Source organism: Gopherus flavomarginatus, chromosome 1, assembly GCF_025201925.1.
Source record: "Gopherus flavomarginatus isolate rGopFla2 chromosome 1, rGopFla2.mat.asm, whole genome shotgun sequence".
In the NCBI taxonomy this organism is placed as follows: domain Eukaryota; kingdom Metazoa; phylum Chordata; order Testudines; family Testudinidae; genus Gopherus; species Gopherus flavomarginatus.
The window spans coordinates 216,673,690-216,700,551 of NC_066617.1; the positions used below are offsets into that span (position 1 = coordinate 216,673,690).

At 40.8% G+C, this 26,862-nt stretch overlaps 1 protein-coding gene across 1 annotated transcript in view; it reads left to right on the plus strand.

The window, feature by feature from the left end:
* The window catches only part of CFAP47 (cilia and flagella associated protein 47), a 680,893-nt gene that overhangs the window by 50,122 nt on the left and 603,909 nt on the right, over positions 1–26,862 (plus strand). Inside the window, exons 12-21 of the mRNA XM_050936444.1 lie at positions 926–1,115; positions 1,200–1,296; positions 3,968–4,184; positions 6,053–6,297; positions 7,719–7,849; positions 9,544–9,666; positions 10,551–10,682; positions 12,437–12,514; positions 13,083–13,227; positions 24,069–24,163. Coding sequence (XP_050792401.1) covers positions 926–1,115; positions 1,200–1,296; positions 3,968–4,184; positions 6,053–6,297; positions 7,719–7,849; positions 9,544–9,666; positions 10,551–10,682; positions 12,437–12,514; positions 13,083–13,227; positions 24,069–24,163 — 1,453 coding nt within the window. The remainder of the gene's footprint in view (positions 1–925; positions 1,116–1,199; positions 1,297–3,967; positions 4,185–6,052; positions 6,298–7,718; positions 7,850–9,543; positions 9,667–10,550; positions 10,683–12,436; positions 12,515–13,082; positions 13,228–24,068; positions 24,164–26,862) is intronic.

Consider the following 26,862-nt stretch of genomic DNA (forward strand, 5'->3'; position numbering starts at 1 on the left):
AATCAGTAAAAAGTTAAGAAATGCAGAAGTTTGCTTCTGCATCCATAATTCAGTCTCCTTATGTGTAGACACCATAATACAGTATTTATTTACATGATCACTTACACTTTTTACCACAGGATCTCTGCCTCAGTCAGTGTACATGATGGAGAGTTCTCCGGGAATTAATCAGCTTTGTGTAATGGATGAGGCTGTTGTCTGTAGAACCCCGTCTCATTTGTTGCAGAAGTTGGAAGGTATCTAGTGAACAAGTAGGGAATTGCAGGAAGAGAAAGGATGGTCTCCTGGTTAAAGCTGAATGCTGTCCTGGAGAACTGGATTCTATCCACAGTTCCTATGTGATGCTGGGAAAGTCAGTAAAGCCAAAATGTTCACAGTTGGTCATCAGTTGCATTGAACATTTTCTGGATGTCCAGCATAAGACACCTGTGGCCAGATTTGAAGGAATTCTGAATTCTTGTGACTGCAACTGAAGTCGATTAGAGCTGTGCTTTGAACATATGAAATGCAGTTAAAAAGCCAAAATATCTGGGAAAAATTAGGCCTTAGGTGGCAGAATTAGTGGACGCTTCACCAGTTTGGCATTTCCTAACTTGCTTGACTTTGCAATCATAATGTTCTTAGATTTTGGATGTAATTTAACATTTATGTTGCAATAGCACCTAAGAGTTCACAGTTCAGGTTAGGCCTCATTGTTCTAGGCACTATACAAAAATACAGTAAATGACAGTCTGTGACTCAAAGACACTACAGTAGGATTGCTCAAAGTATTTGACATGATTGATGAATTCTTCTCTAGAGAAATATGCTAATCCAAAGAACTACTTGAAATATTTTAAAATCTGTTATTTTTTAATATGCATAATGTGGACCATTTTGTTAGGTTTCTAGAAATTTGGACTTTAACCTTTTTGTTTTTCTAAAGGAAATATAACAGTCTTAACAATCCTGTGGACATTGGCCTAAAACCAGCTTCAGGGCTCAGGTCACCAAAGATCACAATGACAGATTTACACAAGGAGAAGCCGAAACTAGAAACAATTCCTTTAAATGAGGACTACCTGCTAAGTAGTCGAAAGCTGGCAGCAATTGAATCTAAATCCTTAGCCAAAGAGGTAAGCTAGGCATATTTACATTAAATAAAAGAAAAACATAACACTGAGAATAATTGATAAAGCATTTGTTGGGGTTTTCCACAGGTTTATGACGGGCTTAATGCTGTACCATCTTCTCCACAAGAGAAGGAAGATTGTAATATAACTTTGACACCAAAACAGCTTTATCAGATAATCATTGGTAAGATATCACCAAGGTTAAATCATTTCATTTGGCTGGCATAAAAGTATTTATTAATAGTAATATAATCTATACAACAAAATTATTTACCTTAAATAGTATGTGCTTAATGAAGAGGTGGCTTTAATAGTCGTGCTAGTGCTTGGTCATCAGTCCTGCACCTCTGTAGACAGTATAGAGGTGCAGAACACTTAGATTTGGAAGAACTTGTTTGTTTCCCTTTGCAAAGTAGATGAAGTGAGTCATACCACAGGTGTGATGAATATAGGTCATTCATTCATTCGTTCTCTGAAGCCCTGATGTTGCATAATATGTGGAGAAGCATTAATATCAATAGGAGTACCCTGTCTATGATTGTCTTCAAAGGAGAGGATTCTGGGAGGGAAGTATAGTGATATCACAGTGGAGAAGGATGATGTCTTAAACTCTTTTTAGACCATTTTGTCTTAGTACCACATGACTGGTAAAGTTTGCAGAGGACACAGATTGGTAGAGTGGGAAATGATGAAAAAGACTGGTCATTTACACAGAAAGATTTGGATCACTTGGTAAACTGAGCGCTAATTACATGCTATGACACTAAGAACTGCTATATTCACACCCTACAAACTATTGTAATCTTTGTACAAAATGTGCCTTGTGAGGTATCAATTGAAAACTAATAATTCACTGTGAAGCACCCAGGGTTGCAGGGCAAGGGATAATACACCTTACTTTTCTGGATTGCAACCCTGAATGCTGTCACACTTGCATTTTTATGCGACCAAATGCAGGATCATATATCTGGGTACAAAGAACAGAGGCCATACTTGTATGATTGGGGGACTGTATCCTCAAAAGCAGTGACTCTCAAAAAGACTTAGGAGTTATGGTATAACTAACTGAACAAGAGCTCCCAGTGAAAAGTGGTGACTAAAAGGGCTAATGTGATTCTTGGATGTATAAGCAAGAATATCAAGTAGGGATCAGGAGATGGTATTACCTCAGCATACAGCATTGGTGAAACAGTTATTGTGTCCATTCCATTTCTGGTGTCCACACTTTTTGAAAGAATGTTGAAAAATTGGATAAAGTTCAGAAAGGAGCAACAAGTTAAGAAGCTAAATCTATTAGTTTATTAAAGAGATGGTTAAGAGATGACTTGATCACAGTATATTAATATCTACATGTAGAGAAGAGATTTGGTACTAGAGGGCTCTTTAACCTTGCAGACAAAGGCAGAGCAAGATCTAGTGGCTGGAATTTGGCGCACATTTTTAACAGCAGAAATAATTAACCATTGGAAAAACTTATCAAGTGATGTGATGGATTCTGCATCACTTAAAGTCTTTAAATCAAGATTGACGTGTTTCTAAAATATATGTGGTCTAGTTCAGTCCAAAGTCATTGGGCTTGACCTGGTAATTACTGGGTGATATTCTATGGCCTGTGTTATGCAAGTGGTCAGATTAGGGGATTATTATGGCCCCCTTTAAAAAAAAACCCTATGAATTGAGACTTAATGGAAAGGCTGGGGAGTATATGTATGAGGTGTGGAATTGAAAATAGTGAAGCCATTGGTGGTCCTGGGGAGAGATGGAATTGGGTTTCAGCAGGTTGTTGTATCTGTGAGGATATGACAAGAATCCAGCTGTTGAGTCTGAGAGGGAAGCAGTTACTTATAGATGAGGTTTAAGTATAAAGTGTAAAATTAAAGCTGAAAAAATACAACAGGAATCTTTGTTTGCCTCTTTTTTTTTATGCTCAATGTTCTAAATTAATTTATTACTTAACAGCTTTTCTGTAAATATTCATAGATAAGGTGAGGAAACCATTCAGTTGTTTTAAGTACTGGGAAGTAAAAAAAAGCACACATTGCCTTTGAGAATGGTTCATAAATGTGATCACACTCACGCATGTGAATGCTACAATAGCCAAATCATTAGTAACACTACCTCGTGCTCTGTCAAATGATTGGTTTCATTAGGGAGTTGCGCCTAAAAACCATGTCCCAATATTACCCTCCATTTCTGTAGTTTTGGACTGAGAAGTAACAAATTGCATAAATAGAGAAACAATTTTTTTTTGGCTAATACATTTATTCTGTCATTAATTAATGCTGAGTAAATGAACAAAGAGACTTCTTAAAATGTGGCTTGAAAAGTTTACATTATCCATTTAACAAGGAGTCTGGATCAATATCTTGTCTAAAAGGCAATGGTTCATCAGGTATCATTTCTTAAAAAGATCATTGATATGTAGAAACTGTTTCTAAATTTTTCATTTATTGATTGTTATAATACATGTTTAATGCAAACAATTACATTTTAATAAATTATCATTAGTGGTGCTTTCAGACACAATGATATTTTACATATACCTTTACTTCTTACAATATTTACCTTACTGTTGTAGAGAGGTGGAATTAAGATGTAAAGTGTAGAAGAGCATTTTGAACCACACCCTTGCTTGCATCCAGGGTGGGTGGTATTTAAATCCTAGGTTTTGGTTTGAATCTGTCTCTACTACTGTAGTTTTATTTATTTTTCACTCTCCTGTAATTTGATGAACCAAAATGTAGGATAGTGATGTAGGCTAACTAGAACTAAACTACCAATTTTGATTACGTTTCCTTAGCTGTTTTTGTTAACTTTTAACTATAAAGATTTAACTTCATATGTATATATTTTAGGTCCCTCCACCATAGACTTTGGTGAAGTTTGTGTGCACTCTGCATCTACGAGAAAAATGCATATCATCAATAATCTGCCTCTGCACGTCTGGATACAAGTAGAAATTGAAAGTGAGGAGCTACAGCAGACTAGTCCATTGTCCCATGTGTTGCCACCTCTTTCGAAGACTTACATTCCAGTAATATTTGAGACTAATACCTTGGGGAAATTTCAGAAGTAAGGCTATTTATTTGGCTCTTGATTTAGGTTAGGGGTAGGCAACCTATGGCACGGGTGCTGAAGGCGGCACACGAGCTGATTTTCAGTGGCACTCACACTGCCTGAGTCCTGGCTACCGGTCCATGGGGCTCTGCATTTTAATTTAATTTTAAATGAAGCTTTTTAAACATTTTCAAACCTTGTTTACTTTACATACAACAATAGTTTAGGTATATATCATAGACTTACAGAAAGAGATCTTCTAAAAAGGTTAAAATGTATTCCTGGCACACAAAACCTTCAATTAGAGTGAATAAATGAAGACTTGGCACACCACTTCTGAAAGGTTGCTGATCCCTGATTTAGATATTAACCTTGGTGGCAAAAGAAATGTACACATTTTTCACATAGCTAGTTTAAACTAAATATTATTATAATGAAAGTGTTGATGTTTTGCATATTATGAGGTGCTGCTATGTAAACACAAAACCTAGTTTTACACTTTAAAACTTTTGCCACTGTAATCATGTTAATTAGGGATGAGGTTTTTTTTTTTTTTACTGGCAAAAGTGTAGACACAGTTATTCTGGCGAAAAAGTGCTTTTGCCATTATAGCTTATTTCGTTTGAGAATATTGCCAGTATAATCTGTCTACACTTGGAGGGTTTGCTGATATAACTGCACTGGGAAACCTTTTCTAGTATATACGATGTCTCAGAATGGAACTCTAACCATACCCATACAGTTGCTAAGGAGGTTGAATCAAATATTCATGTGCACGCACAGAAGAAAGATGGACACCCAGGCCATCTTTTGAGGCAGTGTTGTTGTAGGTGAGCAGTTTTGGGGTAAAAGATTTCCAGTGTAAAAAGCCCAGGGCGAAGGTAGGAACAAGGAATAGTGGGTGAAATACTTGCTCTGTTGACTTCGGTGGATCCAGATTTTCACTCAGTGTGTTTTGTTGAGCTGTGAGATTACAGGAGAGTCAGATACAGAGGTTCAAGACAAATGCTTCTTGGTGAAAAAGCAGTGATGCTTTAGCTGAGGTTTCTGCAAGAGGGCATTATCTGTCTGTGTGCAGTTAGTAACCACTTCTGTTTAGGGAAACAGGTCTTGTGTACATTTTGTAAATTAACCAATTATAGTAGAACCTTAGAGTACGAACACCAGAATTACGAACCGACTAGTCAACCACATACCTCATTTGGAACTGAAAGTATGCAATCAGGCAGCAGCAGAGACACTAAGAAAAGCAAATACAAGACAGTGCTGTGTTAAACGTAAACTACTTAAAAAACAAAGGGAAAGATTTAAAAAAAAGATTTGACAAGGAAAGGAAACTGTTTCTGTGCTTGTTTCATTTCAATTAAGATGGTTTAAAAGCAGTGTTTTTCTTCTGCATAGTCAAGTTTCAAACTGTATTAAGTCCAGGTTCAGTTGTAAACTTTTGAAAGAACAACCATAACGTTTTGTTCAGAGTTAGGAACAACCTCCATTCCAGAGGTGTTTGTAACTCTGAGGTTCTATTGTACACTAAGAAAATAACCTGAGCCTGGGTCACAGGTTTCTTCTCTAACATGAAGTTGACCTGCAAGGCCCTAGTATCTGATAACACTCAGGAGAGAAGTGACAATATATTTGACCATTGAATTTTAATGAATCAAAGCTATAGAAACACATTTTTGTTAATTTTATGGTCCCTAGCATACTGTAAAAAGCAAAACAATTACAAGTAGCAAATTTTATAATCCTTTTAACTGAGTATGCCTAATGTATACAATATTTTCACGGGGTATTTTGCTCCTAATGACTATATTTAATGTAACTGTATTGCTGAATATTTTACTATATATAACATGTATTGATCCTACGTTTCTCTATTACAGGTCTTTCACTTACACAGTAAACAACAGACATACTGGGCATGTGCTGGTAGTTGCAAAGGCAGTGCCAGTTGCCCTTGAGCTATCTGCAAGGGAGCTGATTCTAAATCCAGTCCCTGGTCTCCTTGCGGAAACAAGCTTTAGAACAACAGTCAGATTATGCAATCGCAGAAACTATCTTGCTGAATTCAGTTGGAAACCTATAATCACAGATAAAGGAATAGCATTTTCTATACGGCCAGCCAAAGGTATAGTATGTTTTGGAAGCTGTTTTAAGCAACATGCAAACAAATACATGCACACCACATTTTACTCTTAAAGATGGCTGACATCAAATGTAAATATTTGTTTGACATGGTAAAATGTTATTTTTAGGGTTTGCATTAATACTACTGGAAGTCAGAACTATGATCAGACCACAAAGGCCAAAAAAGCAAGTAAAATTCTGAATTTTGGTGCCCAGGCTAATTTACTTATATAAGTTCTGGAAATGCACCACAGCCCCATCCTGCTATTTCTGTGCCACAGTAAACAGCTCTTCACAGCAGTTCTGCTCTGAGCTCAAGAGTTTAAGCTGCTGACCAGGAGAGTGGAATGAGGCAACTATGTAATAGTACACAGCAATACTATGCAACCATTTAGGATAGGAAATGATAAAGAAAATCATATACCGTACATCAAAACTGCTAAGAAATTTAGGTAGACAGAATATAATACCACAAAATTTAAAATCTGGCCAAAACATGAAGGTTAGCCCACTCTTACTTTTGTGTAAAGTGCCATTGGATTAATAATTACATGTGCTCAGGACCTTAATTTTTCATCTAATTGAAAGATGAAGCCTCCAATAGCAGTGTACTCTTTAAAACAGTGTTGGAGTTCAGTAATGAAAGGATCCAATTTACACTGAGCCACAGACCTTCGGATCCACTGAAGCCCAGTTAGGCACCTAACTCCCTCTAGTTGATTTCCCATTCAAATCAATGGGAGTTAGGTGTGCTAAATATCTTTGGCCTCTGACCAAATTAGCTGGTTTAGGCTAACTTTGTTTTAAACATCGCTTTGCTCGACAGAGAACTTGGAATGCCTCAGCATCTGGGAAGTAAGGCAAAGAGATTTTTTCTTTTTTTAATTTAAGGTGTGAATGAGTTCTGAGAATGTTGAAATGTTGTTTTATTCTCAGTTATCAACAAATCCAGGTTCACCTATACGCACTCACTTTTGTAATATTTAAGATTGAGTTAGAACTCTAAAGCTGTGGGTGTAGAGCCGTGCACAGTTACAAAATTTGTATCTGTGGATATAAAGTGGATATAAATGTGGGAATTGGAAAAATAATTTCCAAATAAAAACAATAATTTGGGGATGGATTTACATCACTTTTGGTGATCTATTTTTTTTAATACCTTCCTTTTTAAATAGCACAGGAGTGTGATTTACATGCTCAAAGACTGACAAATTGTGGATACATTCTGTTGAAGTATATTGATAAACTGGGTTATGCAGTTATGAGAATTTTGAAGCAAGGTTTAATTTAAACTAAGTATATTGCTCAACACCTTTGTAAATCAGGCCAGATGTCTCTAGTAATGTGAACCGGTCACATACAGTAAACTTGAAAAATTTTCCAGAATTGTGAATATTTACATATTTATACGTATTTCTCTAGGTATTGTAGAAGCATACAAAGACCTGGAGTGTGAAGTGGTTTGGCATCCAGGTTTCTGCTCTCCAGAAACAGGAGAATTCAATCTGTGTGTACATCAGGGAAACACACTTAAGCTAAAATGCCTTGCAAAGGTAATGTTTAACCCAAATGGTTTTGCACATTTTTGGTTTTTAATCAACATTTTCTTGATTTTAAATTTATTTTAACCTCACATGTTCTGTATTTTATACATTGATCAAAAGAGTAGAAATTCTGTGGCTCATTCTTCCACAGCACAGACCAAGGTTTCTGCTCCTCCCTACTTCTGAAACCTAATCACAGTTCACAGTTTTCCTAGAAACATAGTTCAGGGAAAGGCAAGGAAAGGTCTGTTGTACCTAAAGACATCAGATCGTGTATCTGGGCGGTTTACAGAACTGCTAGTAATCTTTGCTGAATTAGAAGTGGTGGCCGCTCCAGGAGGACAGTCTCTGCTTCCTGGGTCAATAAAGAGTCTATGGAAAGTCTAATGAAATCTGCTCTGCTGGGTGAATTTTTAGAGGTAGTTTGATGGTGCCTTCACCAGTAGAACTCTTAGATTCATGCTCCAATGAGAACTTGATAGCCAATAAGACACATCCTCCCATTACATTTCCCCCAGGCTCTCTTTTTCTTAGTCAGCTTGGAATGTCTTTTTCCTGCCACTGTTTGGGTAGATGAATTGGTACAGCTTGTTACAACATGGTCTGTGCTGTAGCCTGGGCCCCAAGCCAAAAAAAACCCCAAAAACAAAACCTCAGAGAGCGCCTGGAACGCCACCCCTGAAATTGTGCCGCCCCACGCACATGCGTGGTTTGCTGGTGCCTAGAGCTGGTCCTCGCTGTAGCTTACTGAGGCCTAGAAAAACAATTCTTATCCCACTCACCTGCTGATTTCTTCTACACAGCAACTGACACCTGCAGTTGTCTATGCCAGCCAACTCGGACTTGCAGAGCTCAGGCTGCAGGGCTGTTTCATTGCTATGTAGATGTCTGGGCTTACTCTGGAGCCCAGGCTCCAGGATCTTGTGAGGTGGGAGGGTCCCAGGGCTCAGGCTCCAGCCTGGGCCCAGAAGTCTACAGAGCAATGAAATAGCTCTGCAGTCCGAGCCCTGTGAGCCTGAATCAGCTGGCACAGGCCAGCTGTGGGTTTTTCTTTGCTGTGTAGACATACCCTAAGATGCTTCATTAGTATAGCACAGACACCTACCACTTCACTTTCCAGACGAAGAGGTACCATAGGTTTACAGATTTCTGTCAGATCAGAGGTCAACCTACAGAAACAGAGGAGCTGTGGTGGAGGGTATCCAGGACTCTGATTAGATTGTGTCATCTTGCCTGTCAAACAAAGTGAGGAGAGGGAATGCATGACCTGTGCTGTTTTTGACCAAGCCACTAAAAAAAACAATTTAGCGGGTAAGTGGGGTCATAATTTATTTTTGTTCACATATTTATCTGTGCACTGCATTAAAAAATTACTCATATCAGCTTTTGCAAAAACTTCATACCTGAATTTCATAGCCATGCGAAACTTAAACAGAAGTACAGTAATACAGCAAATTATTAATTTTCAGAGGGAAATAAAACACATTTTGTTACTTTGATAGAGGTTTACTTTTTGATCTAGGTGGTTTGGCAAAAAGTAGAGAAATGTTGATTCCCCTTTACATTCTACTTCACTGTTTAACTTATGCGTCTCCACGATTGTCTGGCTTATTGTGAAAACAAAAGAAAATTAAGCTATGTTGAATTATTTATTTACACTCAGTAATACGTTATGTTTGCTTTCTTCCTTTCATTGTTGTTAGCTTGGACCCACCAGTGTTCAGTTTATGGAACAAAGGATACCTTTCAATCATGCTCCTCTAGGATTAATTACTTGCAAGACCGCCATTCTTCAAAACACAGGACATAATCATGCATACTTCCAGGTGAACTGAATTATGCTGATGTACAGTTTTTTGTTTTGTTTTTTGTTTTCCTTGTTTTGGAGAGTTTTTCATATCTTATTAGAGTTTGTGTTCTCAGTTATTAGATGTGTTCTTTATGGTATACTAACTGATTTTTCCCCCCCTTTAGGTAGTTTTAATTTTTATTGTACAAAATATAGTTATCCTCTTTAGAATCCTACCCTCTTTAGGAGTTCATGGGACTACTTGACCTAGTTTCTCTTCCTTGTACAATTTTTTCTAGCTTGCTTTCATTAATAGTGCTGTCTGTATTGGCCAAGGCCCTCCTAACCACATTGGAGTGTAGGATAATATGCTTGTTATTGCAACACTGTGTTTATTAAAAATAAGGAAAATTCTTAGGCTTACATGGCTCTGAGAAGTTAAGCAGAAATGATTGGATAGATAAACTTCCCTTTGCAGGAGTCTTGTCCACATTTCTACTGTGAATAACTTGCAGATAATTTTCACTCAGCTTGTATCTATCATTGGAGAAGATGCTGTATTGGATCTTCTTGGAGTTGTACTAAATCATAATTTTATAAAGTTCAGGAGTGCTCATAAAGAACAAAATCAAGGCCCAAATTTTCAAAGCTGGGTTGCAAAAGTTAGCTGCACAATAAGATCTGGCAGATGTTCCAAACTTCTGAAAATCAGATCATTTATTTAGGTGCCTACATATGTATTTAGGTGCCTAACTGAAAATTTTGTCCCAAAATTTTAGGCCCAGATTAGTCTCATAGAGTCCAATGGTTACATTAACTAAATTGTAAACTCTTCCGGACAGGAAATGTCTTTCCCAAAATCTGTAAAAGCATACATTTTCAGCACTATCAATGTTTTATAATGATTATTTGTATTTGAAGGTTCTTGATTTGAATCCCCTGCCTGGAATGACTATTACTCCTTCTCAGGGGGTAGTACCTGTTGGAGGCCATGCTGATCTCAAAATCGACTTCACTCCCAATGCAGTAATGAAATTTGATACCAGAGTGGAGGTATTTAAAAAATCTGAACATTTGTGTATTATCTCGTTAAGTGGGTGTGTACATGCATGCCTATCTATTAATCTTGCTCTCCATTAATCCAATCCAACATAATCAGAGCGGTAGCTGTGTTAGTCTGTATCCACAAAAACAATGAGGAGTCCGGTGGCACCTTAAGGACTAACAGATTTATTTGGGCATAAGCTTTCGTGGGTAAAAAAACCCACTCCATGCATCTGACGAAGTGGGTTTGGTTTTTTTTACCCACGAAAGCTTATGCCCAAATAAATAGTCTTTAAGGTGCCACCAGACTCCTCATTTGTTTTATCCATCTCTTTAGCATTAACATTTCATATAATTAATCAACTGAAAACATAATACTGTTATTTCTGTAAGCATTGTGTGTTTTTAAAAAACATTGTTCAAATTTCTTAAATTCAGTAAAGGCACAGGCAAGTTTGTATTGAACCAACATAAGAATAAATTATAATAATTTTATTAATAATCAGTTTTGCATCAATATTGAGGTCTACCACTTGCAGTGATCACTTGGTTTGATTGTAATTATCTTAATGGTTTATGTGAATAAACTCTTTTTAATAAAGAGACTGATATGTTTTAGGATATAAACTTTCAGTCAGTAAATTAGTTTGCTCCATTTCATTTAGTACAAAAAATAGCCACTTGGGCTACACCTGTGGCCTGGAAATAGTACTTTATATTTCAAGGCTCTATTCTCCAAGCACAGGGTACAAGTAAGTCACACAGAAAAGAGTGGAAGTGGTTTGTATTCTGTGGTGGGAGAATGGAGCACTGGGCTCAGTTCTTACATCTACTCTCATGTTCTCTAGAGTGATAGGGCTTAGACTACTGAAGAGTGTTTAGATTATTTGTCTCCTGTTTGTATGCATCGCAAGGAAACTGAGTTCTGAAAGTGCTTCATTATAAAGGTTGATTTTGAGATTAGTGATCCAACAAATACCTGATTTGGATTTTATTTGTACAGGAGTCTGATAAGTTTGCTGGATTCATCTTGCATCAAGAAAAAAATTCAGATAATTTTTAATGGATGCTGTCATGTGCCCAGACCTGGCCACACCTTCTGATCCCACTACTGTTTTCTCCACTGGCTGTTGTCCCCTAACACCATACTACTAAACTCAACATCCACCCACTCCCTTCCACTTCTACTACTTCCTGAGGTAGCTGCAGCACTTCTCCTGACCTAGCTGTAATACCTGTTTCTTTCCATTGTGACTTGTTTCAAGAAACCTACCTACTGGTTCCTGGTCTCACTGGACAGATTTCTTCCACTCAGGTCCCGCCTGCCATAGAAAACAGCTGTGTACTCCCTCCTATATTGCTCTCTCTCCTGGCTGCAAAGAGCTGCTCATTTCTTCAATTTGATTCCCTCCTTCAGTAGTGGCTATCATTATCCTGCTTGGTATCCAACAGAGCTGCTGCTTTTACCCAGTGATTCTATAACCCACTGGAATCACTGCATGTGTATATTATAGAAACCAATACAGCATTTTTAGTCTTCATTATAATATTTTCATAGCAAAATAACTTTAGAATGTGGGGAAGTTCTTTTCAAGGGAACCTATGCAATAGAATTCCGTGGCTGTCTTTCTGTTGTCTATTATTTAAAGCTGTCTTATTTTAAATTGCCATCACAACTGTTCCATTATATTATGTACTGTATAGTAAATGACAGAGTAATGTAGTAATTACAATGTTGACAATTTTACTTTTCTTTCAACTAGGTAGCAGTCCGCCATGGAAAAATATTGGAATTTAGGATTGGTGGATCTGTAGAGGCCCCTGAAATAGGCATTAGTGTAGTAAGTATGAGGTATCTTTTATTACACTAATTATTAGTTCTAGGTAAGATTTATAGTTTTATTTAATTATTACTTTTGTAGTCAGGTGTCAGAATTTTCCTTCCTTGGTTATTCACATTTTTTCAGTTTATTTTTCTATAAATTATTTCATGCAAAGGGACTGAGGTGAATGTGAAGAGAGATTAAAAATTAAATATACCTGTGGCAGCTGAGGGATTTAACTGTCTAAATGTATAGTATGTAAAGGTTATAAAGATGAAGGAAGGCGAAGAGGAGAAATAGAATGAAATTAATTTAATTGAAAAATGATACTCAATTTGAAAAATTTCACTAGTGGTACAATCAATAGTATTATTTCAGTGGTTCCTAAACTGTGGTCTTTGGCACCCATGAAAGATCTAGGGCCAATAAAGGAGCTGGATAGGCAGTTGGTGAACTGAGAGGTTCAGTTAATATAGGATAACTTATGGATCTCTGAACTGCAGTATTTTTAAAGTACTCTCCAGCTATACATATGACTTTATAACGCTTTTACATTTGTTTGTTTGTTTGTTCTTAAACTTACCAGGAATCTTTTAACTTCCATGGTGTTTATGCTGGTTCCACCCAAGGAATTCCCTTTTTGCTTCAGAACAAAGGAGTAGCACGTGCAAGAGTGGAGTTTGATTTATCCAAATATAAAGACTTTACACTGAACTTCAAAGACCAGTCAGGTACTTTCTTTCTTTTGTTATTTCAGAATTGTAATTAATAGAAAAATATGATAGCAGTAAAAGAAATCCAAGCTGAAGTTCTTCTCATATAAAAATCTTACTGATTCACTGTTGTATAGAAAGTTTAAAGGCATTGTGTAAAGTAGTTGATATTTCTTAGCTTTTAATATAAATTAAGAGCTTATACTAGTTCTGTAAAATGACATTAGTTTTACCTTGCTTGGACTACTTTTTCTATACAAAACAAGACTGTGTTCCACAGAAATGATACAAATGCATTGGAGATAATGCTAGAGAAGTGTCAAAAATCTAAGTTTTATAAGCTAAGTTATTTTTTTAACAAGCATAAAATAAGGTCATGTTATAGTCCTGTTCTTGATTCCCTCTTTATGTGAAGATGGATTTCTAGCATCATGCTAACTTTTCAACCTTGTACCTATGCAGCTGAGGTTTTTCCTCACAGAATGAACAATTAACTATCTGAGTTTGTACTTGGCTTAAATTAAAGATTTTAGAAATATCCCACAACTGTGTTTTAATACTAATTCCTACAGTAATATTGTCATGAAAGAGACTGTTTTACTTTTAGTGGGTGTCTGTTGTACCTGTCTCGGCTGTGAGATGGCTGGCACACCTGCAGTTGTGTATTGTCTTTGCTTATGCTAGTTAGGACAGAGCAACTTCTGTTGTTAGTGGCAGGGGAATATCCACTCAAGACAGCCACATAGTGGCTGTTCATGTGGACGTTTACAAAGCATTAATGTTTGGGTTTGGCCTTTACGGAGAAATCCAGCTTTGTTGTTTCAGTTCTGCAAAACCTATTTCTGAAGCAGGGAAGCCCATATCTTTTGTTTTCTAGATTTTTTATTTTCTTTTTTGGATGCCTTTTATCTAAGTTGGCCAGATTTTGAAAGTTTTAGCTTTTGATCTTGCGCTTTCCAGTGTGCTTCCAAAAACTTAAGGTGGTATCTTATCCTACTGTGTAGGTGGGTTTAGGAAGGAGTATTCAAGTTACTTGTCAGTTTCTGACCTGTTGTTCGTATGTTCTCTGTTGTGTATGGTCATGGCTCATTTTCTTTTGAGATCTATTGTTGCCCCTGAGTGGCTAGTCAAGTTTGGGGTCCTGGGGATATTCCAGCTGGAACTAGAAATTGACAAAATCTGGTATTTTCTTTGAGTTCTTGTTGATTTCTAAGGAATGTACAAAGTCCTGCTTCTCTGCATGCAGGAGAAACCAAAAAAACAATGGATAGCATCTTTGCTTATAGCTCAAAGCCTCTTTAGCCAGCATGAGACCCAGAAGAATCTTCCTCTAGGCTTATCTAGGGCCACACGGTGCTTATATGCTCGTGGCAGAATGAAAGCCAATCATCAGTCTATGTCTGTTTCTTGTCTGCCTCCCTTCCCCAGCTAGGCTTTTTCCACTCATCTGATCAGAACAATGCCCATTGGACTCCTCCACCCACATATTGCTAGTTTCTGGGCAGACTCCATTATGCTTTGTTTTAGATGTAGCCCCCTTAACTGTCTCTTACAACTCTCTCAAAGGAAGGGCACACTGATGCATAATTTTCAGTGAGGTTTTAACTCTACCATTAACAAGGTTTAACGCAGCTCATAACACTGTCTAGAGCAGGGCTGGCCAACCTGAGCCTGAGAAGGAGCCAGAATTTACCAATGTACATTGCCAAACAGCCACAGTAATATGTCAGCAGCCCTACATCAGCTCGCTCCGCTCCCAGCTGCCTACCGGTTGCCCTGCCGATCAGCGCCTCCTCTCTTTCAGCGCCTCCTCTCTTCCTCCCTAAACCTCCTGATCAGCAGTTTTGTGGCTGTTTTGTGGCCTGCAGGAGGCTCTGGGAGAGAGGGGGAGGAGCGAGGGCACAGCAGGCTCAGGGGAGAGGGCAGAAAGGGGTGGAGTGGGGGCAGGGCCTGTGGCAGAGCCAGGAGTTGAGCAGTGAGCTTATTCCATTGTGAAGGAGAACCAGTGGGAGAAGACCACAGCATGCAAGTCAGATCCCAGATGTTGTTTTCTCAGATGGGGAGGAAGTGCACCAGGATCCAGAGACTAATGCAACCTCTTTGTGACCAACCTGTTTATGTATCTTACCCACAGAATGTGAATGAAGTAACAACAGAAAGACAGCAGTTTGTCTTTCTTATCTATCCTTTTTTCTTTCCCTCTTTATTGTGTGTTGTGTTTATCTAGATAGCAGGATTATTCTAAAAAATGATTATTACAGGAGAGCCAAAATCTAATGGGTTTGACTGGTTTCCCTTCATTTTCTCCAAAGAAAGACATTTGGCTTGAGCAAGAAATGTTTTCACAAGATATTTTTTCTTTTAAAAGACTTTTTTATGTGAATACAAGAAAAGAATTTCCTTCCCCCAAATGAATGCTCACTTAAGTTTTGGTTTTCAAATATTTCAGTCATTTGTATTTTGTTTGTTTTTACATTTGTGCTTTGCGGAAATGTTAAATAGGATTTCTATTGAGTGGTGCTGTGGCGAAGTAAGTCAGGCTGTGTTTTCATTAGAAGCGCTGTAGTGGCACAGCTGTAGCATTATAGCTGTACCACTGCAGTGTTTCAGGGTATGTCTACACTGCAATGTAAGTCCGGGTTCTCATAAACAGATAGCTAATGGTTAATGTCTCTTTCACCTGTAAAGGGTTAACAAACAGTGACCTGAAACAGCTGACCAGAGGACCAATCAGGAGACAAGATACTTTCAAATCTGGGTGTAGGGAAGTTTGGGTGTGAGTTCTTTGTTCTTGTTCTGTTCTCTTTCTGGGCTCTGAGAGTGACCGTACGAATCTCCTGTTTCCCATTGTAAGTACAGCGGTAGAAAGACAATATAGGCTTTTACATTGTTTTTCTGTATTTGCAAATGTGTAGTTTGCTGGAAATAGTTTAAATTGTATTTTTTCTGGATAAGGCTGTGTAGGGGACCTCGGAAGATATTGTTACGGTCTAGTTAGGGCCTGCGCTTTCTCAAGGAGAGGTTATTAGCGGATACGGTATGCTAGCAGCTGCTGCTTATAACCGGTTAGAACTGCCCTGTATGGGAAGCCCCGATGTTTTGGGGAACTGCAGAAAGCCTCTGGCCAGGAGCCAGGGGAGCCAGGGGAGGCGGCCATTGCTGTTGGAAAGTCCCCCATTGCATATGTATGTGCTGCTTTGCATGATATTAGCATGATGCTATAATTGCTGTGGCCATGGATTGTGCAGTTGGACTTCGCACCTGGCCGAGCTTTTCGGGCGGTGGACTCCCCAAGCTAGTGGCAGCAACGCGTGGAATCCCCGTTGCGGGTGTGTCACTTAACCTTCATTAAAGCCAATTAACTCACCTGTGTGTGGGCCTCGTCCTTGCAGAGCATCCAGGCATGTAACAGGCTGTTTATCCATTTTCTATAAGCTAAAAGACCCTGTAACTGTTTACCATCTAAAATGCAGAGATAAACCTTTTACTTTTTTTTCTTTCTTTTTTATTAAAAGCTTTGCTTTAAGACCTGTTTGATTTTTTCTCCTAGTTAAGGCTCAAAGAAACTGAGTCTGTGTACACCAGGGAATTGGTGGGGAGAAGGGAAAGAGAGCAGAGGGGAGGGAAGGATAAGTTTCCTCTTTGTGTCACATTCAAGGAGCTTGAATCTGTATTGCCCTGAGGGAGGGAAAGGTAAATTTCCTCTTTGTGTTAGATTCACGGAGTTGAATCACGGTGATCTCCTAGTGTACCCAGGGCGGGAAAGATCTGGGAGGAGGTAAAGAGGGGAGAGGGAATGATTTATTTCCCTTTGTTGTGAGACTCAAGGAATCTGGGTCTTGGGGGTCCCCAGGGAAAGGTTTGGGGGGACCAGAGTCTATCGGGCGCTCTACCTAAGTCCTGATTGGTGGCAGCCTATCAGATCTAAGCTGGTAATTAAGCTTAGGGAAATTCATGCTATTACTCATATTTTGGACGCTAAGGTCCAGATTTGGGAATTATACTATGCCACGGGTTAGTGGGGCATTGACTCCTGTTAGGAAACTCTGGTCTTGGATGTCTACGTTGTATTTAAATCCTATGTTAAGACTCTCCCCCACCTCCCCACCCATGCTCAAACCTAAGCCTTTGTGCGCATACCCAAGTCAAAGTAATGATATTCCAGAATCCTTAGTGCCCCCTCAAATCGTGGCCACTCTAGCTCTAGAACTGTGGTGCACTGTGGGAAAACTTTACTGCTTACCCTGCACGTTACAGGAAGTTTGAACAGCTCACCAATCTCATTGCAAACCCAGGAGGCTCTCTGATAGTGTGCTTCCATATCAGAAGAGAATGGGTTAATGGTGACCTAAGTTCCCTGTAAGCTGCGTGGCCGCGCAGCAGCCTATTTAGCGCCGCGCAAGCACTCAGGAAGCTCGCCCAGCCATGGCGGCTGGGGAAGGGGTGGCCCCCAATGCAGCCCCAGCTGGACCTGTCACGGTGGCTGGGAGCAGGGCAGCCCCAACACATCCCCGGCCGAACTGCCGTGGTGGCCAGGAGGGGGTGGCCCCAACACAGCTCCGGCGGGGGGAGGGGCAGCCCGAATGCAGCCCCAACCCAGTCCCAGCCTGCACCTGCCACAGCTGGGGAAGATGCACCTATCCCGTGGCCCAAGCCGCTGTGGCAGGGAGAGGCTCCTCTCACAGGGAGAGGGAGAGAGAGAAATCCTGCTGTAGCCCCAGAGCACCCTCATCCCTGGCTCCACCTCAGTGCCCTCACCCCTGTTCTCTGCCCCAGTCCTGAGCCCCTCATCCCTGGCCCCTTTCCCCCCAATACTGCAACCCTTTGCTCCAGCCTTGAGACCCTCATCCCTGGCCCCACCCCAGAGCCTTCACACCCTGCACCCTAACCCTCTTCCACAGCCCTTAGCTTTCTCCCACACATCACCCCCATATTGGTGCACATAGCAAAATTCATTCTGCACATGTGTGGAAAAATTAGAGGGAACACTGATGGTGACCTGAGCTGTAGAGCTCTGCTTGGATACAACAATATGGATCCGCATCCACAAGAATCAACTTGTATCTGTTCCACGATCCGCACTCTGTCTCTTATCTATATCCTCACCGCATCCACAGTGGCATGGTATCTCACAGTGCCTCTCAGGAGGAGTGTGTGTGTGTGTGTGTGTGTACACTATATAAGAAAGCTATATTGTTTAATAAATGTGTACATTGTTGTTGTTTTTTTAAACATCAATCTTATTATACAACAGGCATCAGAACAAATAGCCTTTTATATTAAAAATAATAATAATAAATATCTCATGCCAATAAAGCTCAAAATCACAAACTGAACTATAAAATAAAAAAGTCTGTTGCCTGTTTAGCTTGTGATTTATAAAGTCATCACACTTAGAGCTCAGCAATCCCAGTTTTTGCACCGGCCACCAGCTCATTGACTTAAGGTTGGTTTCTCCCTGTAACGGTTCGTCTGTTGAGGAAATTAGCAGTGTATTTCCATCCAGATTTTTGCCTTTATCACTAGGTGTTTGCAGTCTTCTCTCAACAGCTGGGATGTCAGGGACTGAGGAGGGAGCCTTTGCCTGCTTGTCCTGTAACTGTCAGTCTCCAGGCTTCCTGCTCAACACTTTTTGCTGTGGTCTGCAATATGCTGTTGATTTAAAGTCCCACTGAGGTCTCAATCAGTAAAACTGTTTGTTTGCTGCATGTGGTGCAATGTTTTACCGGTGAGAAAAGAAAGCCATGAGTACTAGTTCCTCTGGCAGGCTGCTTGGGTTTTTTAATTGATCACAGATTCCCCCCCTCCACCAAATCCCGCCCCCCAAAACCTAGGTTATGGGATTATCTGCATTGCCTAGTGTGAGTTGCTGATAAAGAGGTAACTGAAGCTGATGATACTCTCAATAGTCCAGATAATGCAAGGGACAGAGTGTCTATTCTCCCTGTGGAAGCATGCAAGGGGAATACTATTGCAGGGTTACAGTGCTTAATTTTTGCTTGGGCTGAGCCCTGGCACGTCTCGGCTTGGCAAGTCGCGCTTAGGTAGCGCAGAGGGTATGTGTGCGGGGAGAGGAGCAGCGACAGCAGGTGCTCTGTGACTTCAGGTCCGTTTCCCCATATGGGCACAGGAGGCGGGTCCAAGAGTTAGAGAGGAGTGGGGAGTGCAGGGTTGCGGGGCATAGGAGGGCGGTAAAGGTGCTCTCTTGCTGCCCAGCCTGTGCTTAATTTGTGGCAGGGCTTGCCAAGGCTGAGCCCTGAAACCTTGTTCAATACAAATTAAGCACTGCAGGGCTGTCTACCTGCCTTGAATTGTGCTGGTTGCAGGCAGGAAAGAAGGAAGCCTGCCTGTGTATGCAAAAGCTAACCTGCTTGTACCATCTAACTGAGTGAGACACTGTGTGATTCAAATCCTAACAAATACATTAGGCTTAGATTTTGGTTTTATTTCTTACGGTAATCTACTTTGATCTGTTTGTTTGCTATCACTTGCCACTTAAAATCTATCTTTCTGTGGTTAATAAAGCTATTTTGTATTTTACCTAAAACACTGTGCATTGTTAGAAGTGCAAAGGGAGAAGTCTCAGCTCAGAAACAAGCGTTAGTGCATGTCCACTTTCCTTTGTAGAAGTGGCAGACTGGGTAATAAATTTCATATTGAGGTTTTTGTTCAGGGCCCTAGGCTGGGGAGCTGTGGGTATTTTGGCTGTAGCCTCTCTATTGTGGGTTCATGAGTGGCTGGCCAGAGCATTCATGAACACAGCTGGGTGTGGTCCCTGCCTGTGAATGTTGGTGAAAGCTTTGCAGCTTGTCACAATGCAAGAGGGAACCCAGATTGGTGAGACAGAGGGCTCAGCTGTACCTGATTTCCAGGTGGCAACACAGAGGGGGACCCGTCACACACTAGATGCAGGGATGGAATGCACAAACAGTGCAACTCGACTGAGAAGGGGAAAGTTGTGCTTGTATAACTGCTGAAGTGGTGGAGACGACAACATCTTCATTCTTTGTCAGTTTCATCATCGTGGCTTCCTCAATCGCTATCTGAATCCTCAAACTCTGTATGTGACCATTGTGTCTCCTTTGGTGATGAAGTCTGTGTAACTGACAAAAGAAGCATAAGATTCACTGCAGGAGTATTTTTCTCCTGCAATAAGACAAGCTTCTTGGTTTCTTGATAAACTTCCTGTCTTTCCTTTTCACTGAAAACTTTCATCTCCTTCATTTGTGGGTGCAGGAAAACTTCTACTCTGTTCATAGGCTTGACTTCAACCTTTTTGATGAGACATTGTGAAGCTTGGGATTTGAGTTGACTTAGACTGTTTACATCAGTGGTAGAAGGAAGGAGATGCTTTTTCAGCCTTTTGTACCAAATGGACACCAAGAGGGAGAGTAGGCTGTGACTGCTCTAGTGCATCTGACGCTTCCTTGCAGGGCTGCGGGAACTCTATTACAATGCTCAAGTCTAGTGGTCTGTGCTATCAGTGAGCTGAGTATCCCCCTTTTCTGTCAAAATTTCATATATTCTGTCCCACTGCTCCTCAGTTGTCTTAAACATGAATAGTTTGCTGTTCTGTCATGTTTCTACATCTCCTTTCAGAGACTTTTTCAGTCTGTTTTGAAGTCCAGATCTCCTGAAGTAAGTAATGAGATTTCGGCATGTGTGGATCAGTTAGGTTACTGCTTCCTCTTTCTGGTTTCTCAGTTTGGTAGTATGATCAAATGTGATATTTATAATGTGTGCTGAGCAGCTTATTCGCACATAGGACTTGAAGGATGCAACCATGTTTGCTCCCTGGTCCATGAGGAAAATCATCTTGTTGGCAATACTGTTTATATCAAATCTTCTGAGTGCCTGAAAAACAGCCAAAAGAATGTTCTCTGCAGTTTTTGATTTCCCACTGTCATGCTGAACCACACAAACCATGTGCTCCACCATTCCAAACTGTTGTGGCTCTCTGTAATGAACAGTTATTCCCAAATAGGCAACCTTTCTGTAATCAGCTGTCCAAAGATCAAGGGTAACCTCTCCATTCACTGTGCCAAGAATGTTTTTAAGCTCCATGGAGATTTTTCTTTTTTCTTCTGCCACAAGTGCAGCATGCCGGGCTAATGTTGTGGAATGTGGTATTAGTACATGTGCATCCATTTGACCATATTTGGCACCTGTGTTAATCAAACATTGAAAATATGCAAGGAATCACTCACCGCTGACTACCTCAAAAGGTCTTATGTCTGTTGCTACAGAATTCAGTAATTCCTGAGTCACAGTTGGCTCTTGCTCAAATTGTGCTTTCACACATGCATAGGGCAAGACACACAAACGTGAGGGCTAAATTTGGCCCTGGATCTCTCCTGTACTATGGAGATCCCTCTCCAGTGGATTTCATTTCCCTTAGGCAGAAGTGATGGTGTGGTTGCTGAATTTAAATGAGTTTCTAGGTTGTATGTTCCAAGTTGCAGGGCGGTGTCGAGGTACAGCGAGTGTGGCATAGTGAGAGATTTGGACTTCCATTATCTCTAGAAGCAGGATCTCAAAGGCGGGGAAGAAGCTGCCTGCAGCTCATAACTTATGAGGCTGCTTTCCCGCTTTCAAGATCCTACATTTTCTCTCCCTCCGTATACAGAGTACGAGGAGGTGATAGATCAGAACAGGGAGCAAAATTCCCCATGTTCCTATCACCGTGTTTTAAGCAGCCAAGCAATTTAGGAAACCTCTCCTGAGTTCGTTGCTTTATCAGGTCTGTTGGAGAGGGAGGCAGCTGCTTCTGCAAAGTAAGTGAGCAGGGTGGATTATGCTGCTTGTCTTGATCTTTCACTCCTCCCCCCTGCCCTTTCTCTGTATATAGTGAGGAGAGGGACTGTAGGATCTTGAAGGCAGGGAAGCAGCTTCATAGGCTATGAACTGCAGATAACTGCTTCCCTGACTTTGAGATCCTGTATTTAGAGCCCTGTATGGATACAAAATTTGTATCTTCATCCGATCCATGATCTACAACAATGGTCCATGGATGTAGATATACATGGATTTGCAGGGCTGCCGTTTGCAAAGAGGTGTGTCTTCCATTTTCAGTAGAGTCTATTGCAGATTATTGGGTTACAGAGGACTAAGGAAGTTGTCCCATGAAATTGTGGGATACTTTTGGATGACTCCCAGGACCTGCATCAAGTGGGGCTGCATCTACGCTGCAAAGCCATAGGTCTCAGACTCTGGATCCCAGCTTGAATCAAGCTTGGACCCTCCAACCCTGCAGTGTCCTGGGACCCTGGGTCCAAGTCCTGTGTTAGTGCAATTACAGTATAGCTGCAAGGGGGGTTAGGCATGAGCCTGGGCTTGTGCAAAGGCTTATGCTGCAGTGTAGAAATATCCTCAGTGTAGACACTTGCTGTGGCAACAGGAGGGGTTCTTGCGTCGCTGTTAGTTAGTTAGTTAGTCCACCTCCTGGAGAGGCGGTCACTAGGTTGACTGAAGAATTCTTTTGTTAGGTTGGGTTAACTACATTGCTCAGGGGTTGGATTTTTCATGTCCTTGAGTGACATAGCTGGGTTGACCTAACTTTTTAGTGTGGTCTTGGCCTCAAAATCCTTCTGTGTGTGTGTTTGTGGGAGGGGGGGGAACCTGATTAATGTTATGACAATGAAAAAAGAGTTTAGAAACACCAATGAGCTGTAGTAGCCCAATAACATAACAGCCATAGGATATTTATTTTTCATGTTTTTTTTCTTTTCTTTCCTTTTTTAAATATAAATTTTAATAGACTTGTTGGGGAGCTTCCTTATGTAATCCAGGAACTAAATGGTGAAAGTTCTAGAGATTCAGGCATAAACAGCTGGCATATTCATGGGGTATGTCATGCATTGACTCCAGTACCACCTCTTTAGCGGGTAGATAGGAAAATCTTTGAGCTAGGATTAAACTGTATCTTACAAGTAAGAAATAGTGAATTCAGCCATAATACATTACAAATAGGGCTGTTGCCCTATTAAAAAATTAATTGTGATTAATTGTGCAATTAAAAAAATTAATTGTGCGATTAGGGCTGTCAAGCTATTAAAAAAATTAATGGCGCGATTAATCAAATTGCACGATTAAACAATAATAGAATACCTTTTATATAAATATTTTAGGATTTTTTTCACTTTTTCAAGTATATTAATTTCAATTACAACACTGCATACAAAGTGCACGGTGCTCACTTTATATTTATTTTTTATTATAAATATTTTCACTGTAAATAAATGTCTTTCTCTTCACTTAATACAAGTACTGTAGTGCAATCTCTTTATGTTGAGAGTTGAACTTATGAATGTAGAGTTATGCACAAAAAATAACTGTTTTATTTTTGAATACAATGTAAAACTTTAGAGCCTACAAGTCCATTCAGTCCTCCTCCTTGTTCAGCCAGTCGCTCACATAAACAAGTCTGGTTACATTTGCAGGAGATAATGCTGCCTGCTTCTTGTTTACAATGCGACCTGAAAGTGAGAACGGGCATTCACATGCTATTTCTTTATAATTTTTGTAGTGCAATTATTTGTAATAAAAATAATATAAAGTGAGCACTGTACACTTTGTATTCTGTGTTGTAAGTGAAATTAATATTTTTGAAAATGTAGAAAAACATCCAAAAATATTTAATAAATTCCAGTTATTGTTTAACAGTGCGATTTAAAAGTGTGATTAATTGCAATTAACTTTTTTGAGTTAATCATGAGAGTTAACTGTGATTAATCGACAGCCCTAATTACAAAGGAAATTATATTTACCCATATTGGTAATCAGTTTGTAATATGGTAGCTCTTGCAAAGGTTTGAGTATACTGTTGTAACACATAACTATCTCTGTATTTTGTTTGACAGTGGTTGATTATTGTCCTCTGAGGCCGTATTTGTATTCTGTGGAGTTAGAGGGAAAGTCAACTCTGCAATGTTTGTTGTACTTCACACCAAAAGAAGTAAGTTTATATGGCAGTAGTAATGACAATAACTTTAAATGATGCATTTAAGCTGTTTTTTAAGATTAGAGAAAATAGACATCCTACTATTTTGTGTAACAAAAGTACTAAGTAGTTAAAACCAGCAAACCATAGTGGCCTTGGAATAGTTTTGAGAAAATAATGTCGTTGTTGAGGAAAATAAATTCTGAAGTCGCGTCTGTGTAACTGTTACACACTTTTTGCTTCATAGCCGTATGAAAAGTTTAAATCTATTGCTCCAAGCACTTTTTATAAAAATGTAAAATATGCACAATCAAAGGAGGCGAGGGAAGAAACATTTCTCAAAACATCAGCCTCTTCCAACAAATTACTCAACAAATTTGCTGTCATCACAACTCTTAGCTCCCTAAATGTCTATGAAAATACAGGAGTTTTGCAACATGCCCTAAAAGTTGAGAAATGTGGCCTTTGATGGACTCATTTGAGGAAAGTGAACTGCAGATTTGAGTAGCTCTCATGAGTCTGTTCTGCATTAGAAAAATGACCTGTTAGGTGCGGATGATAAAGTAATATAACCCACGTTCACCACTGTTTTAGAAACTGAGGACATTTCTACGCAGCAACTAGACATCTGAGGCTCGCCCGTGCCAGCCGATTTGAGCTTGCAGGGCTCTGGCTGTGGGGCTATTTCACTGCCACATAGAATTCTGTGCTTGGGCTGGAGCCTGGGCTCTAGGACTCTGTGAGGTATGAGGGTCCCAAACTTGGGCTCCAGCCCGAGCCCAGAAGCTTACACAGCAGTGAAACAGCCCTGTAGCCCCAGTTCTGGGAGCCCGAGCTGGCTGGCATAGGGCAGCCACATGTTTTTCTTTGCTGTCTAGACATACCCTAAGGGTAGGATTGCCAACTTTCTAATCGCACAAAACTGAACACCCTAGCTCTCCCCCTTCCCCGAGGCTCCCCCTACACCTCTCCCACTCACTACATTCCCCTTCCCCCGGGGACTCGCTCTCCCCCACCCTTACTCATTTTCCCTGGGCTGGGACAGGGGGTTAGGGTATATGGTGGGATATAACTGGGGGTGCGGGCTTTGGAGTGGAGCCAGAAATTAGGGGTTCAGGATGTGGGAGGGGTCTCTGAGATGGGGCAGTGAGTTGGAGTACTGGAGTGGGTTAGTGCTCCGGATGGGGGTGTGAGATCTTGGGTGGGTTTGGGGGTGAGGAGTTTGGGGTGCAGGAGGGGGCTGTGGGGTGGGGCCAGGGGATTTGGAATGTGGGAGAGGTTTGGGGTTTGGGAGGGGGTGCAGGCTCTGGACTGGGGCCAGGGATGATGGGTTTGGAGTGCAGGAGAGGGCTTCAGGCTGGGGGGTGGGGCCGAGGGATTTGGTGTGTGAGAGAGTGCTGTGGGTTGAGGCAGGGGGCTCTGGGCTGGGAGTGATGACTCTGGGATGGGGCCAGGGATGAGGAGTTTGGAGTGTAGGAGGGGGCTTCAGGTTGGGGCGCGCTCAGTGCTGGGGCAGGGGATTGGTTTGTGGGTATACCTCTGGTGGCTCCTGGTCAGTGGCACAGCGGGCGGGGAGGGGGCTAAGGCAGGCTTCCTGCCTGTCCTGGCACTGTGGACCACGCTGTGCCCCAGAAGTGGCCAGCAACAGGTGTGGCTCCTAGGCGGAGGCATGCAGGCAGCTCTGTGTGCTGCTGTTATCCGTAGGCACCGCCTCCGCAACTCCCATTGACCGGGAACCAGCCAATGGGAGTTTGGATTCAGGGTGAGGGCAATGCATGGAGCCCCATGACTCCCACCTAGAGCCAGAGCTGTTGGCCACTTCCGGGGTTCAGCATGGTGTCAGAACAGATAAGGATTAGCCTGCCTTAGCCGGGCAGCACCACTGACTGGACCTTTAGCGGCCCAATTGGCAGTGCTGATCAGAGCCACCAGGGTCCCTTTTTGACTGGGTGTTCCGGTCGAAAACCAGACACTTGGTCACTCTACCTAAGGCTCTAGGATCTAACCAACCCCACATGTTATGGAGAACAGTGAGCTGAAAGACATGTGCATGTTAGCAATTACAAACAAGCACACCCCGTTTGGATTCAGTGCTGTAGCAGAGGAACCTTGTGCATTGGCTGAATCTCCCTCCCCTGCACCCCGTTTTTATTTGAAATAAACTTGGAGGTGCTATAATTTTGGGGAGGAGGCAAAATATCATTCCTTCTAAGGTTTTAAGTAAAGGGCATCCATTGTTTCCAAAAGGGTCATTAGAAAATAACATTTACATAAATGACCACCTCTGCTTTCTCGGACTTGGGTACTCGGTTCCTTTCCTTTAGGGCCTCTCTGAGACCCTACATCCTTTCCCAGCGGGCTGTTTTCACCTCCTTTACATTCATGGTAGAGTCTAATAAATCTCTCCTGCTCCAGTGAGTCAGCAGTAATTTATGTGCAATTCCCTGCAATGTTTTAAATGCTGCTAACAGAGCGGGACAACAAGAGAATCTTATTACCTCTTTTATACTGTCCCTGCTAAATTTATTCCAGGTTTCTTTAAGAATGCGTTTGTTAATTTAATATGAGAAGTCTACAGATTTCACTTCTGTAACAAAGCTTAAATTTGTTTTGGTTTAATTTTGATAGAGAAGGATTTTCAAAGTTGTTAAAATACTTTTCCAATAGGCTTCATATTCTCAATCTTTGGGAAATAGTGTCTTATATTTGCTGTA